Genomic DNA, 13,088 nt, shown 5'->3' on the forward strand with positions numbered 1-13,088 from the left:
CCCAGAGTGCAACAGGACCCCTTCTTTTAATAAAATAGCTTTTATTTTTAATGATAAAGTACAGTGTATAAACATAGGTTTAAACAGTATGTGCGCCACAGTCATTCATGCGTTCATACGTGGCCTGTCGCTGAGGAAGCGGGAAGCACGGTCCCGCCTGCCGTGTCTGCTGGTTTCCTTTTGGGTGGCTCCCTCTGAAAATGGCTCCATTTTCAGAAGGAGTTGAGAGCACAACTGAAGGGCAAGGGCTCAGACCTTTGAATGACGCCTACGCTTGCCGTCTGATGGCTGGGAATGAGTCGCCAGGCCTCCAGGCCTTTAACTGCAGTCACAATGCCAGGAAGCGTAGGGTACCTTCCCTAAATGATCATTCTCACTTTTTCCGTGGTTTCAGTCATCATGTCAGGTTTTGCCTTTACATGTTTCTTGTAACTGCTTCCCTTTGCCTCTCCTAATAAAATTACATTTGGAGTGTTAGGGACTTCAAGAAGGGCAGATCCCACCTATTGTGAAAATCCCACTCCCAAGTAGTGACCGGAGGAGTAATACCCGTTATAATCACGTCCATGGTGTCTGTATGATGAACAGGGGCAGAAATTTGAGGGAAAATAAATAAATAAATAAAAAATCAGGGACGGTACAGTGGAGATGCCGGGGATCGAACCCGGGGCCTCATACATGCAAAGCATGCGCTCTACCGCTGAGCTACATCCCCCTCCCCTTTCTGAAATTCTCTGTTATAGTCTATTCTTTAGATTTTTTTTTTCCTAAATTAAAATGCTGTATACCTAAATGGGTGTTAAAGTTTAAAGCAAACCAAAATCAATCGTTTTATGTTTCCCAACTAGACCCGTCGTTCACAGCTCTGCAGCTGAAATTCCAGCTGATACCGGAGCCAAGGAGCAAAGGGAGACAGACCTATTCTTGAATGTCGCTCCTCACAGACAGAAGAGAAGGAACAGAAAATAAAAGGGTTTCTTTCCAATAAATAAGGACATTGCCCGCATTGCACCTCCACCCAGAAATCTCCGGTTTCCTGGTCTTTAAATCCATACCAACCTTTGGTGACTGTGAGGTTTGCAGACCGTTTATTTTTCTTTTTATTTTTCTCCAACAAGAACTCTGACTATTGGGACTTCCCTGGTGGCGCAGTGGTTGAGAATCCAGCTGCCGATGCAGGGAACATGGGTTCGAGCCCTGGTCTGGGAAGATTCCCACATGCTGCAGAGCAACTAAGCCCATACGCCACAACTACTGAGCCTACGCTCTAGAGCCCGTGAGCCACAACTACTGAGCCCCATGAGCCACAACTACTGAGCCTGCACTCTAGAGCCCGCGAGTCACAACTACTGAGCCCACGAGCCGCAATTACTGAAGCCTGCGCACCTGGAGCCCGTGCTCCGCCACAAGAGGAGCCACCGCAATGAGAAGCCCCCGCACCGCAATGAAGACCCAACTCAGACAAAAAAAAAAAAAAAAAAAAAGACCTCTGAATGTCAACATGAACCCTCAGTGGAAAAGAATCTGAAAAAGAATATATGCGTATATACACTTGAAACTAACGTAACACTTCAATTAAAAAAAGATACATTAAAAAAAAAACAGATCCACCCCCACTAAAACGCTGAGGAAGGAAGGAATCTCCATGAGGTAGCTCACTGAAAAGAGCCATTCCTTAGCTGTCAATTAGCACCTCTTTTCCAGAGTGCTCCCCAAGGGGAGAGAAGTCACAATGCTATGGAGTGTCCCTCAAGTCATCAAGGTGCCACTCACTGGTTCGGTGAGAGACAAGGAGACACCGAAAACTGAGGCTACGCCTCTTTCCACCAGCACTTGAGATTTCCTGGCAAGAAATAGTCACTTTACTATGATGTGGAGAACGCACCCCAAAATACACTGCCACCCTAGTCCTTAACTAATCATCTCCCTTACAGCCTGCCAGTACCTGAAACCCCTCATAGTCAAGTCCCAAATGAGCTGGTGCCCGGGACACTGGACCCAGCAGCTGTGATTTCATTACCTCCCCTCTCTGGGCCTCATCTGTGAAATGGAGATTTGAATAGTAACTGCCTCACAGGGTGGTTGTGACCACTGAATGAGTTACACAGAGAAGGTATAGAACAGTGCCTGGTACGAGGCCCGTGCTCTGAAATGCCAGTTCCCATTATTAAAAATGCTGTTATTATATAAACTCCAGCGAAGACCTACTACTTCTCATATTCACCCCGTGTGTGAACTGACGCTTTGCTGATCCTGTTTGGGTGAAACAGGAAAGGAGCAGGAGGGCGATGGGGTGATCTGCGGAATGGGGCTCCGTTGAAAGCCATCCTCTCTCCTTATTGTTCTAGCTCGAGAGGGCAGCCATGAGAGCAAGCGACCTTAGCCACAGAACGGAAGAAGGACGGCAACGTAAGTGGTGGTATTTTGGACGTGGTTCGGGAGCGAGCTGAGGGCCTGTAGTCAGTTCAGCAGGTGCCCCTGATTGCTCCAAACAAACCCGATTATGTTTGCTTTCTGTGTAAAACTTGGAATCAAATCCATGCTCCTCACTCTGGCCTTTAAGGCCCTCGGTGATCTGGCCTCTGTTGACCGCCCGTAACGTCCCTCCCTTACGCCCCTGCTCCTCTCTATGGGCACTGTAGCCACACCTGCCTCCTAGCTGTTCCTCAGGCGACCAGGCTGCTATGCACCTCAGGGCCTTTGCACTTGCCATTCCCGCTGTCTGGAAAGCTGTTCCCCAGATCTCCTCATGGTTGGCTTCTTTTCATTGGCGGGGTCCTCAGGAAGGCCTTCCTGGCCACCTCTCTAAAGGGACCTATGGGGCCATCCCTGGCGGTCCAGTGGTTAAGACTCTGCCCTTCTACTGCAGGGGCTGAGGGTTTGATCCCTGGTCGGGGAAATAAGATCCTGCATGCTGCACGGTGTGGCCAAGATTTTTTTTTAATTTAAAAAAAAGTAAAAAAAAAAAGAAGGGACCTGTGAATCCCATGCATTCGCTATCGCATCACTTCGATTTGTTTTGTTTTTCTCCGTAGCATTTATCAGTCTCAGAACCTGTTTTTATACAATTTGCCGATTGTCTGTGTCCACGCCTTGGTCCTAAGCTCAGTAGGGCAGAGCCTTGCCTGTTTTGTTTCCTGCTCTATCCCCTGAGCCTTGAACAGTGCCTGGCGCATAATAAGTACTCAGTAAATATGTATGGAATTAATGTGAAAAAAAATAAATGAACAGACAAATAAATGAATGAAGACTAGGAGCCTGGGAAGGGTAATATAGGCATGTTGCAGGAAGCTGAGTCTGCAACTGAAGTAAGACAAAAAAACCGTCCAGTTTAGACTCACCCTACCTCCTGTCTCAAATCCATAGACATTTTCTGAGGGCCAACCTCTGGGCCGGCGCAAGACATAAGAAGACGAAATATTTGCTGCAAAAAAAAAAAAAAAAAAAAAAAAATTTGCAGCCGAATGAGCATTTCCTGGCCTTAGGAGTTGACAGTTTTATTCTGGGAGATCATTATATAAACCAAACACTTGGCAGCGGCGCTGTGGCATGAGAAAGTGGAAAATTCCACTTCAACGTGAGAACTTTGTCTTTTTTCTTTCTTGTAACCATGTGACGGGAGGACGCTCGTCCGTGACTACGACCAAGCGGATGACAGACAGCCGCCGGTGCAAATCTCGCTTGCCTGCCAGGTTGATTCTTTCAAAGAATAAGGAATTTTTATGAAAGTTCTTTGGAAGAGAAATGAGAAAATGTACTGCAGCTCAAAAAGAGGTCGCGCCTCCCCGTCGGGGAATCGAACCCCGGTCTCCCGCGTGACAGGCGGGGATACTCACCACTATACTAACGAGGACAAGCTCTAGCAAGCGTCTTTCGGCTCTCCTCTTAAAGGTACATTCAGCGTTCCCTAAATAGGCACATGTTCCAAAAGGTTAAATACTTCATCTTTTCCTACAAAACAAAAGAAGGAAAAATCCCAGTTTCTTTAATTCCATCTTAAAGAGTACTTTTCCTCCCTGGTCCATGATTTAGCCGTGAGGGTTCAGAGAGCAAAAATTAATAAACAGCAAAAATTAACTAACAGACATCTAACAGAGGTTAAGTGCCTATGAAGTGAAAGAAAAGAGTTAAGGAACTCTTGGTCTTGTCGGCTTTTTCCAGTTGGGGAGTTGTAAAGAGGTTCCCATACCCTCTGGCTTCCCTTCGATACTGCTCGGAGATGTTTTAAACAAAGAAAATGAAACCCCTTTATTCATTTGAAAGAATCACTTCGTCTTTTTTGTTTTCCCCCGACACATGGGAAGAAAAACTAAGCTGCCGAAACCCGGGATCGAACCAGGGACCTTTAGATCTTCAGTCTAACGCTCTCCCAACTGAGCTATTTCGGCTGCTGCCGTCGCTAACCTCCGCTTCTGGCCTCCTCGTTGTCTAATGGCCCTGGGTCCTCGATCTGGGGATCCGCTGCTGAGGAACCAGGGTCGGCGGGAACGCAGGCCTGCCAGGCTCGCCCCGCACCCGCCCCTTCTCGTCCTTCAAAGCCACCGCCTCCGAGAAGCCTTCCCTGATCACTCCTCCGAATGCGACCCCAGCCCTTTATTGTTTACTGTTAGCTTAGGTATTGTTTTCCTTGTCCATTATCTGTCCCCCCCGGCTAGAATGACAGACCCACGACGGGCAGGGAACTCATCAGCCTCTGTCACTGCTGTATCGCTTAAGGCCGACAACAGTGCCTGGCACCTAATAGGTGCTTAAAAATATTTGCTGAATTAAGGAAAGAACGAATTTTACCTGGCTCAGAGCTCCGCTTTCTCAGGCTCCCTTCTCTGCGCAACTGAACAAGGTCTCCCCTTGGGTGCAGCTCACCAAGCAGCCCAAGGCATGGCAGGGATGCTGACCACGCCAAGGCATGTGGGAGGCCGTGTGGGCTTTCCTTGGGGCAGTGACTGAGATTCGGTCTCCAAGCATGGCCACCCCACCTGTGGCAACTGCTCAGCTTCAAGGCATGAGGAAATCAACAGGTCGGCGTCCAGGTTTGGCTTTCTCTGCTTCCCTGCCCTTTGGGAGATGGGTGGCTGGGGAGTGTTGTCTGGGACAGGATGAACAAGCGTGGACGTCCTTCATGATGTGAAGTCATTTAATAAGTGTTTGCTAAGCACCTAATGACCCTGTAACCCAGTCACAAATACAGTAACAGAATAGTTCGTCATAATAGGAATGCTAAGAAGCAAAATAAATGGTAGTGATGGGATGGAACACCTGGGATGGGGGCAGTCAGAGAAGGAGAGAGTGCTGAGAAGACTTGGAGAATGAAGGGCCCGCTGGGGGGAGAGCCTCTGGAACAGAGGCAACAGCTGATGCAAAGGCCCTGAGGCTGAAACAGAGTCCGGCTAGTTATATGAATGGAAAGTCAGCGTGGAAGAGGTGAAGAGGGTGAGGGGACAGCAGATAGGAGGCGAGGACAAAGAGGTGGGCAGAGACCAGATCGTGCCGGCCTTGAAAGCCACGGTGAAGGGTTTGTACTTTCTCTTGTGTTGGAAAGCTGCTGGGGAGTGAGTGATATGATTTACCTCTTAAAGTCTCCCTTGACTGCTGTATGGAGAATGGACAGGAGGGGCTCAAGTGGCAGCAAGGAGACCAGTGAGGTGCTGACAGCTCAAAATAAACAGTACACCAAAATGGGATGTCCTAAATTCCTTCAGGAGCAAGGGGATACAGCAGGGGACCCTACTGCTGCTTTTCACGAAAGTGTAGTAGTTCTTGAAAAACTAAGTGTACCAATTTGATAAAAATCGAGTAAGGAAGAAATGAAGGAAGGAAGGGAAGGAGAGTGGAAAAAAAATAAAATAAAATTCAAACAGTCCAGAAAAGTACCGAACGGAAAGGCAGAGTCACTCCCACCTTATCCCAGTCCTTCTCCCCGGAAGTAACCAGGGTCTAGACCAGACTGATTCATGTGACCTCGGACAAGTTACCGGATCCACGCTCTGTGCCTGCGTTTCATCTGTCTGATGTGATAAAATAGCCCCTCCTAGGCTTATTGTGAGGATTAAATGGGTGCACACCTGTAAAGCGCTTACGAATACTGCCTGGTGCATGATGGGAGCTAGTTCGCTCTAGTTGTTGCTGTAATCCGATCATAAATACGAATATACTCACTATGTATATTTATTCTTACCTAGAAGGGAGCCTAGAGTGCTCATGGCTGAGTATACAGTATTCTCCACTATCTTCTTGAGGAAATGGACATACTCCGAAAACCAAATTTACACGCTTCCACGCATATCTGTCTATCATAGTCATATCATTTTGGAGAAGATGCCCCAAATGTCTTGTATGTGTGTTGGAGTGAGTTAAAATAATCACACAGCCTCCCCGTCGGGGAATCGAACCCCGGTCTCCCGCGTGACAGGCGGGGATACTCACCACTATACTAACGAGGACGAGCTACGAGGCATGTTCTCCCGCCAAACCCATAAAGAAACACCATTCTTCGGCTGCTACACCCATCTACTCCGGACACCGGTCTCCACGGGCGCAGTGCCGCGCGCCCCTGGTTGGTGGGCTTCCTGGGACGGGAAAGACTTACTTGCGTCTCTGAAGGCGCTGAGCCTCCAGAACGGAAGAGACGTGGAGGAGCGAAGTCACTACTTCCTATATCCTCACTTCCAGCATGCAGCTCCACGGGTCTGGGGATGTAGCTCAGTGGTAGAGCGCATGCTTTGCATGTATGAGGCCCCGGGTTCAATCCCCGGCATCTCCACGTTTTTTGCGACTACCTAGAATTAATTTTTTCCCCCTCTGGATCACAGCCACACGACCAGAAGGCAAAGCAGGGAAGGGAACCCAAAGCCCCGCATTAGCTGGCTTAAGAAGGGAGCTCCGTTGGAGAGGGCGGCGCTAGTCAAACGTCCTTGGTCTCAATCACAGATGCCCGTGTCCTCTCCCCTGGAGATTCGGATTCAGGTCAGCAGTGGGCCGCGTTTTTAAACAAACACTCGTAGTGATTCACGTCATCAAGCAGTTAGGAAACACTGAATTTCTAAGGAGAGTTTTGCAACTGTCCATTCATTCCGTAACTCCTGAGCACCTAGTGCCGAGAAATGTGGACACATGGAGCGCCTGTGTGCTCAGGTAGCGTCAAGTACCCTTGTATCCCCGGATACCCCGGGCAAGGTTTCTCAGCCCTCCTGTCCTCAGTATTCCAGTCTAGGTAACTAGCAATAAGCAAGTAGCAATGAGCTTTATGAATACGGTAATTGTGATGAGATGGAGACTAAAGGGGGAGGACGTGGAGGCTGCCACAAAGTGTCGGGGGGGGCCTGTCTGCAGAAAGAGGAAATGGCAGGTGCAAAGGCCCTGAGGTTGAAGGGGGGTAGGGGGAGGAATCTGCATTGAGGGGACAGAAAAAAGCCCTGTGCAGGTTTAATGAATGAGGGAAGGAGAAGGTTGAATCTTTCAAGACACTGGAAGGCCTGTTGCAGGGGAATGACGTGATTTACTTAGGTTTTACAACAGCTCCCTCTGGCTGCCATGTGGAGTCCACCATAGGCGGGAAGAGTGGACATGAGACCCGCCAGGAAGCCACTGCCATGGCCCAAGCGGGAGCTGCTGGAGGCTTGCTGGAAGCGGAGGTGGGGATGGCACAGCAGGGGAAGTGCGGAACACGAAGGGGTTCTGGACACATCCCAGACGTGGACTAACAGACCTTGCAGATGGCTTAAATGCGGGAGGAGTGGGGTAGGGGAGACCGCCTAGTTTGGGGGAACAGTAGGGTTAGTAGCTAGGCTGTGGAGAAAGTGAATAGTTTTGGAATATTAAACACGTATCTCTGTTGTTTTGTCTTACGTGTGTTTATATTACAGAATTTGTGTTTATTTTTTACTTTTCTGGCTGTGCTGCGTGGCTTGCAGGAACTTAGTTCCCCAACCAGGGATCGAACCCGTGCGCCCTGCAGTGGACCACCAGGAAATTCCCGAGTTTATGTGTTGATATTAACACAAACTGATTCAGGAAAAATACCTAAGTAAAGGTGAGAAAAATGATCAACCTCTACAGGCTCACCGTGCCACAGCATCACCACTAACACGTTCACGAGCATCCATCCAAACTAGTCTCCACGTACGTGTGCGCACGCGCACGAGAAGGATGTCCCCGGACCACCCCCACGTTCAGAGGTTGGCCCAAAGAACTCAGTAGACGCGGTATACACCTGTTGTCACAGTCAACGTTTATTACGGCAACGTAGCCAGCGGGGAGCTGACTCCGGGGAGGGGACGCCCACTCCACAGGAGCCGGCGGGAGCCCTGGCGGACCTCGCGGGCTGTGGGCAGGGTGCACCACACCCGCAGGGAACAGGGAGCGGAGGAAGGGCCCGTGGTCGCCTGCTGCTCTACAAGGGACTAATGTCGTCCACAGAGCACGTTTAAAGCAGGACCAGCATGGGAGATAAAACCACGATCCCCCCTGTAATAGTTACAAGTCTCCCCGCGTGGGACTGCCCAGGGCGGCGGCGAGCTGTGCCCAGAATCGAGCCAAGATGACCAAGAGTGTCCAGGGGCCCCACCTGCCTCCTGGGCGCAGTCTGGGGTCAGGGTGACCATGGCGGACACGGGCCACTGCCAGCCCCCTGGGTCCGCAGGCCAGTCCTCGGCCCTGCAAGCCGGCACCGGGTCAGCAGTCAGCAGTGGGCGGCCAGGCTTTCTCGACGTTGGCGTGCATGGCCTGCGGGATCCACTCACAGTACTCGGCCAGCAGGTCTGCAGGGGTGGGAGGCAGGACGGTCAGAGCGGCTCTGTGCCCGCCCGCCTGCCGCAGGGCACGCCCTCCTGCTAAGCCTGGGCCCCCTCGGTGGCCCCACCCTGTCCCCCCCGCGATGCCCTCGCCACGGGGCACCCTTCCTGGTCAGACTCACATTTGGGGTTCTTCCTCCAAGCAGCCAGCAAGGCCTCTCGGCAGTCGGCTTTCTCAGCAACAAGGGCTCTCAGGAGGCTCTCTGTCCTGGGCTGTAGCCTGCGGGTGGGGAGGCAGGACGTGGGGCGTCACGAGGCCCACACACTGGCACCACTGCCAGGCCTGCCCAGGAACTGCAGGAAGTCCCCTTCCCTCCAGCAGGCTGGGGGTGCTGGCCGGATGGAAGGATCCAGACTCCATCGCCTCCCACTACTTGCCTCTGACCCGCCCGCCCAGGCTGCTCCCACACACGGTGCCTGTCCATCTGGAACCTTCCTCCAGACTCCCGCCTGGCACGCAGCCCTGCCTCCCCTGACGCTGCTCCGTCAGCCTTTCCTGACTGAGTCCGCCCGCCCGCCACCTCACCTCCACATCCTGCTTTGACCCTTCGTAGCTGTGCCACCCCTGCCACTTGTACTAGTTGCTCTGTTTGGGGACAACCTCCCTGCCCTGGGACACGCCACGGGACAGGGTCATGGCTCGACCCTAACACGAGGACGTGCTCGGCACAGAGCAGATGCTCAGAACCAAGTGCTGGCTGGAAGGGGCTCCTGGACCCACAGCCTCACCCCGAGTCCCCGGGAGTGCCACGAGAGAAGAGACTCCTGTCGTCCTAAGGCCCTCAGTGGGTGGGGATCTGTTACGGCGGCCCCAGGACACTAGTCTCAGCCCCCTCCACCACCACCTGCCGAGCCGACGCCCCCGGGAGAGACTGTACCTGGCCCACGTCTTCAGCATCGTGCTGGGGCTGGACAGCAAACAGCCCTTGTACGAGGCCAGCTTGTGGAAGACCTGGGGAGAGACCACAGGATGGGGTGAGAGATCTGGGGCTCACGTCCCACCCGAGGTGCCAAGGAAGGGGCCGAGGGAGCTGTGTCGCCTACCTGCCCCTCCAGCAGAACCTGGGCAAAGTGCTTGTAGCAGTCGAGGCCTTCTGGAAAATCCACCTGGACCGCGGGGAGCGGCCAGCCGACGCGACCTGGGGCGCGTGAGCCAGTGAGCAGGGGCCACGATGGAGCCCCACGCCGCCCTCCCCTGCCAATCCCCTCCCCGCCTGCCAAGGGGGCCTGCAGCCTGGGACGACACGGCGCGGGACACACACACCGCCCAGGGCACGCGGGAGGCAGGACCACGTGTCTAGTGGAGCCCAAGGCCACCGGGAAGTCACCCCGACTCACAGAACACGCTGGCCCGGTGACACAGCACCCGCCCCTTCTCGGGGCAGTAGGCGGGGGGTGGCTCCTCAAGGGGCTTGTCAAACTGGCAGTAAGAAGGCAGCAGGACCGGGATCCACTGCACCTCCACAGTCGAGACGCCTGGGGGCCCGGGAAAGAAGGGATGGGGGCTCAGCAAAGGGCTCATGGGTTCTCCCCTCAAGGGTCCAGCGACACGGCTCACCAGAGCCACGCGGGTCAGGCGAGGGGCTGGCCAGCTGCGCTACCTTTCATGTACGTCTTGGTGGTCTCCACAATTTCCTGGTAGACCACAAACTCAGGGAGCTCCCTGAAGAGCACGGAACTGGGGTGGATGAAGACTGGGTCGTCGAGGAGGGGGGTCTGCGAGAGAGACGGCGGGTGGGCGTGAGTCTGGGGCATGCGTGAGTGCCAGGTGAGGCTGACCCCCTGAATCCAGTTACACCCTCAGCCAGGAAAGGAGCGCATCCGTCAACCGACGAGTGGCCACCCTGGCGGTGTGTGTCCGCCGACGGAGCGCGTACCCTGCCGTGAGAGGTACTGACACGGGCAGCAGCGCAACCCGCCAAAGGGCGCAGCACCGAGCGAAGGAAGCCAGTGCAAGAGGCCACGCAGTGGAGTTTCGTGTGAGACGCGTAGAGCAGCAAATCCGTAGAGACAGAAAACAGATTCACGGGGTGGGGAGACTCAAGAGAAGATGGGGGGTGAGTGAAATGGCTATCCGGAGTCCTTCTGGGGTAATAAAAACGTTCTCAAGTTAATTGTGCTGGGTGCACAATTCTGAATGGACTAAACCCCCCAAATTGTGCACTTTAAAACCGCAAGTCGTATGAGATGTGCTTCTATCTCCATTCAGTGAAGTCGGGGTGAAGCTCACGCCCAAAGGGAGAAGTGGCTGCACCGTCACTCCACCTTGGCCCTGGGCGGGGACCTTCCCAGAGGCAGTGGGACCCGTGACCCGGGAGGACAGGCCCCCCCACACCCAAGGGTCCCCCCGCTGCCCCTCACAGGCATCCTGACGTTGCCCAGGCTGCCAGGACGTGAGACGGAGGGTGGGGAGGGTGGGGGGCCCGGGCGCAGCGACTGCCCTGCTGCCCGTCCCCGAGCCAGTGTCCAACCTTGTAGGCGTTCTTCCACTTGTCGTCCAGCAGGTCCTCACTCTGGACCCTGCGGGCCAGGTGGTCACCCAGGCCGGCCGTCACGATCTGCCGCAGGTAGGTCACCTGGCTCTCGGAAGGCGGCTGCATCTTGGGGTCCACGAAGAGCCCGGCCTCGGGGCACATGGCGTTGACTGGGGGCAGACCGAGGCGTGAGGAAGGCGAGGCGGGGGCTGGCTCCGCCCAGCCTTCTGGAAGGCCCCACGCCGCTCAGCTCGGAGCTCTGGCCTCAGCGACCTGCGCACCTCGGCCCCCATCCACCGAGGATGCCCACCCACACCCACGTCTGCCGCGTCCTCAGGACGAAACCCCAGTTCCCTTGCGGGCGGCGGACCGTGCTGCTGCGAGAGCTCACACTTGACTCCTCGTCGGCCTTGGGGCAGGGAGCACGCCCAGCCGGGAGACGTGACAGACGAGTCACGCTCTCTGAGCAGGACAAGTGTGGAGGCCACCTCTCCCCTCGAGGGCCCTGCGCTGCTGAGCCCAGGCACGAGACGCAGGGCGAGGCCTCCTTCTTCTGCATGAGAAGGAGTTGAAGCTCTGGAACACTTGGCAGGTGGGGAGAAAGGAGGTGGGGCTTTGGGCCCTGCTGCTTGTGGCGGGAGGAGGCGGCAGGGAAAAGACGAGAGGAGCAGGACGGGGGACGCAGGTGGGGAGAGTGGGCTTGCGGATCTTAGCTCCCCGACCGGGGACCGAACCCGTGGCCCTACAGTGGAAGCATGGGGTCCTAACCACTGGACCGCCGGGCGAGTCCAGGGCTTTGTTTTTAGGTTTGCAATGTAAATCTGTCTTCCCTACAAAACCTTCAGTGACACCTATGTTGTTTCACTTAAAAAGCGAGAGAAGAGGAAAGAAACAGGAAGAAGGCAGAACACAGACAGGACGCAGAAGACCCGCCACCCACGCCCAGCCCTGATGGGCTTCAAACGGGTCCGGTCCCCACCACCACTCAGACCGACAGGAGCGGAAAGCAGGGGCTGAACCGTCCGCTGCTCCCCGACTCCAACAAGAGGGGCCCCTTCCACTGCTGGAGAAGCAAACCAGGGCCGGACCCTACTTGAGAGCAGGGACCCCTGCACGAGGCTACTGGGCAGGAGGTGCGGCCAGCAGCTGGTCCAGGCCAGAGCCGGGACAAAGGGTGACGAGAGGGATGTCACCAAGGAAAGGATGAGACGGACAGACAGCCTGACAGGACAGCGTGCACATGTCACTGCCCTGCTCGTGTGCGTGTCCTCGAAGGACCACAAAGGTGGCGAGCACTAAAACAGATTTTAACGAATAGGTGAATTCGCAAACGTGGAATCTGTGAATAACGGAGATCGACTGTACGTGGGTGACGTCGCTCAAAAGCGACTTTTAACGTCCACGGGGTCAAGTTCTCTGCCGGGCGCAGGGCCGTACCTGCAGTGGTCAGCTGGCCCCTCAGGCGCCGGATCTCCATCATGGCCCTATACCGCAGACCGTTGGCCTCACAGAACTGGGGAGAGCAGCCCGCGTACTCACAGGCTCCCACGGCGCCTGTGGATGGGGGGGGCGTCACTCATTCTCGCTGCGCCATCCCACCCCCCGTGACCTCCCCACCAGCCACACTCCATGCCACGCAGGGCACTCACCCAGCAGCACCATGAGGTCCCCGAGTTTCAGAGAGGCTCCCCGCCCCGCCCAGATCCTCTTCATCTGGGCTACCCGGGCCCGCTTGCCCTTCAGCCTGGCAAGCTCCTCGTCGCTGGCAGCTGGCCTGCGAACACACACACCACCCAGGCTGTTGCCCTGGCCGCGCACGGCTGCA

The 13,088-nt window shown here is 54.7% G+C and overlaps 1 protein-coding gene, 1 long non-coding RNA gene and 5 other non-coding genes across 10 annotated transcripts in view; 1 reads left to right on the top strand and 6 right to left on the bottom strand.

The window, feature by feature from the left end:
- Positions 1-100: 100 nt before the first annotated feature.
- LOC116739073 lies at positions 101-6,669 on the bottom strand. Its single transcript, XR_004345450.1, has 3 exons — positions 6,587-6,669; positions 3,837-3,951; positions 101-573 (listed from the first exon to the last, which is right to left on the bottom strand). It is a non-coding gene; the product is annotated as an uncharacterized LOC116739073 (long non-coding RNA).
- Positions 644-715, bottom strand: TRNAA-UGC. The gene has a single exon. It is a non-coding gene; the product is annotated as a tRNA-Ala (tRNA).
- On the bottom strand, positions 3,782-3,853 carry TRNAD-GUC. The gene has a single exon. It is a non-coding gene; the product is annotated as a tRNA-Asp (tRNA).
- TRNAF-GAA lies at positions 4,316-4,388 on the bottom strand. Its single transcript has one exon. It is a non-coding gene; the product is annotated as a tRNA-Phe (tRNA).
- TRNAD-GUC lies at positions 6,369-6,440 on the bottom strand. The gene has a single exon. It is a non-coding gene; the product is annotated as a tRNA-Asp (tRNA).
- Positions 6,670-6,688: 19 nt separating the features above from the next.
- On the top strand, positions 6,689-6,760 carry TRNAA-UGC. Its single transcript has one exon. It is a non-coding gene; the product is annotated as a tRNA-Ala (tRNA).
- Positions 6,761-8,210: 1,450 nt separating this feature from the next.
- The window catches only part of DHX37 (DEAH-box helicase 37), a 30,526-nt gene continuing 25,648 nt past the window's right edge, over positions 8,211-13,088 (bottom strand). For 2 of the 4 annotated variants that reach the window (XM_032603166.1, XM_032603164.1), the window contains exons 19-27: positions 12,913-13,037; positions 12,701-12,817; positions 11,261-11,433; positions 10,391-10,505; positions 10,128-10,265; positions 9,834-9,928; positions 9,668-9,741; positions 8,912-9,009; positions 8,211-8,756 (exon numbers count right to left, since the gene is read on the bottom strand). In XM_032603166.1, coding sequence (XP_032459057.1) covers positions 8,671-8,756; positions 8,912-9,009; positions 9,668-9,741; positions 9,834-9,928; positions 10,128-10,265; positions 10,391-10,505; positions 11,261-11,433; positions 12,701-12,817; positions 12,913-13,037 — 1,021 coding nt within the window. In that variant the 3' untranslated portion in view covers positions 8,211-8,670. Of the gene's footprint in view, positions 8,757-8,911; positions 9,010-9,667; positions 9,742-9,833; positions 9,929-10,127; positions 10,266-10,389; positions 10,506-10,543; positions 10,875-11,260; positions 11,434-12,700; positions 12,818-12,912; positions 13,038-13,088 lie in introns of those variants that run through there. The other 2 variants (XR_004345454.1, XM_032603167.1) reach the window with 2 other exon arrangements.

This window comes from Phocoena sinus, chromosome 14 (genome assembly GCF_008692025.1).
Source record: "Phocoena sinus isolate mPhoSin1 chromosome 14, mPhoSin1.pri, whole genome shotgun sequence".
NCBI classification, from domain to species: domain Eukaryota; kingdom Metazoa; phylum Chordata; class Mammalia; order Artiodactyla; family Phocoenidae; genus Phocoena; species Phocoena sinus.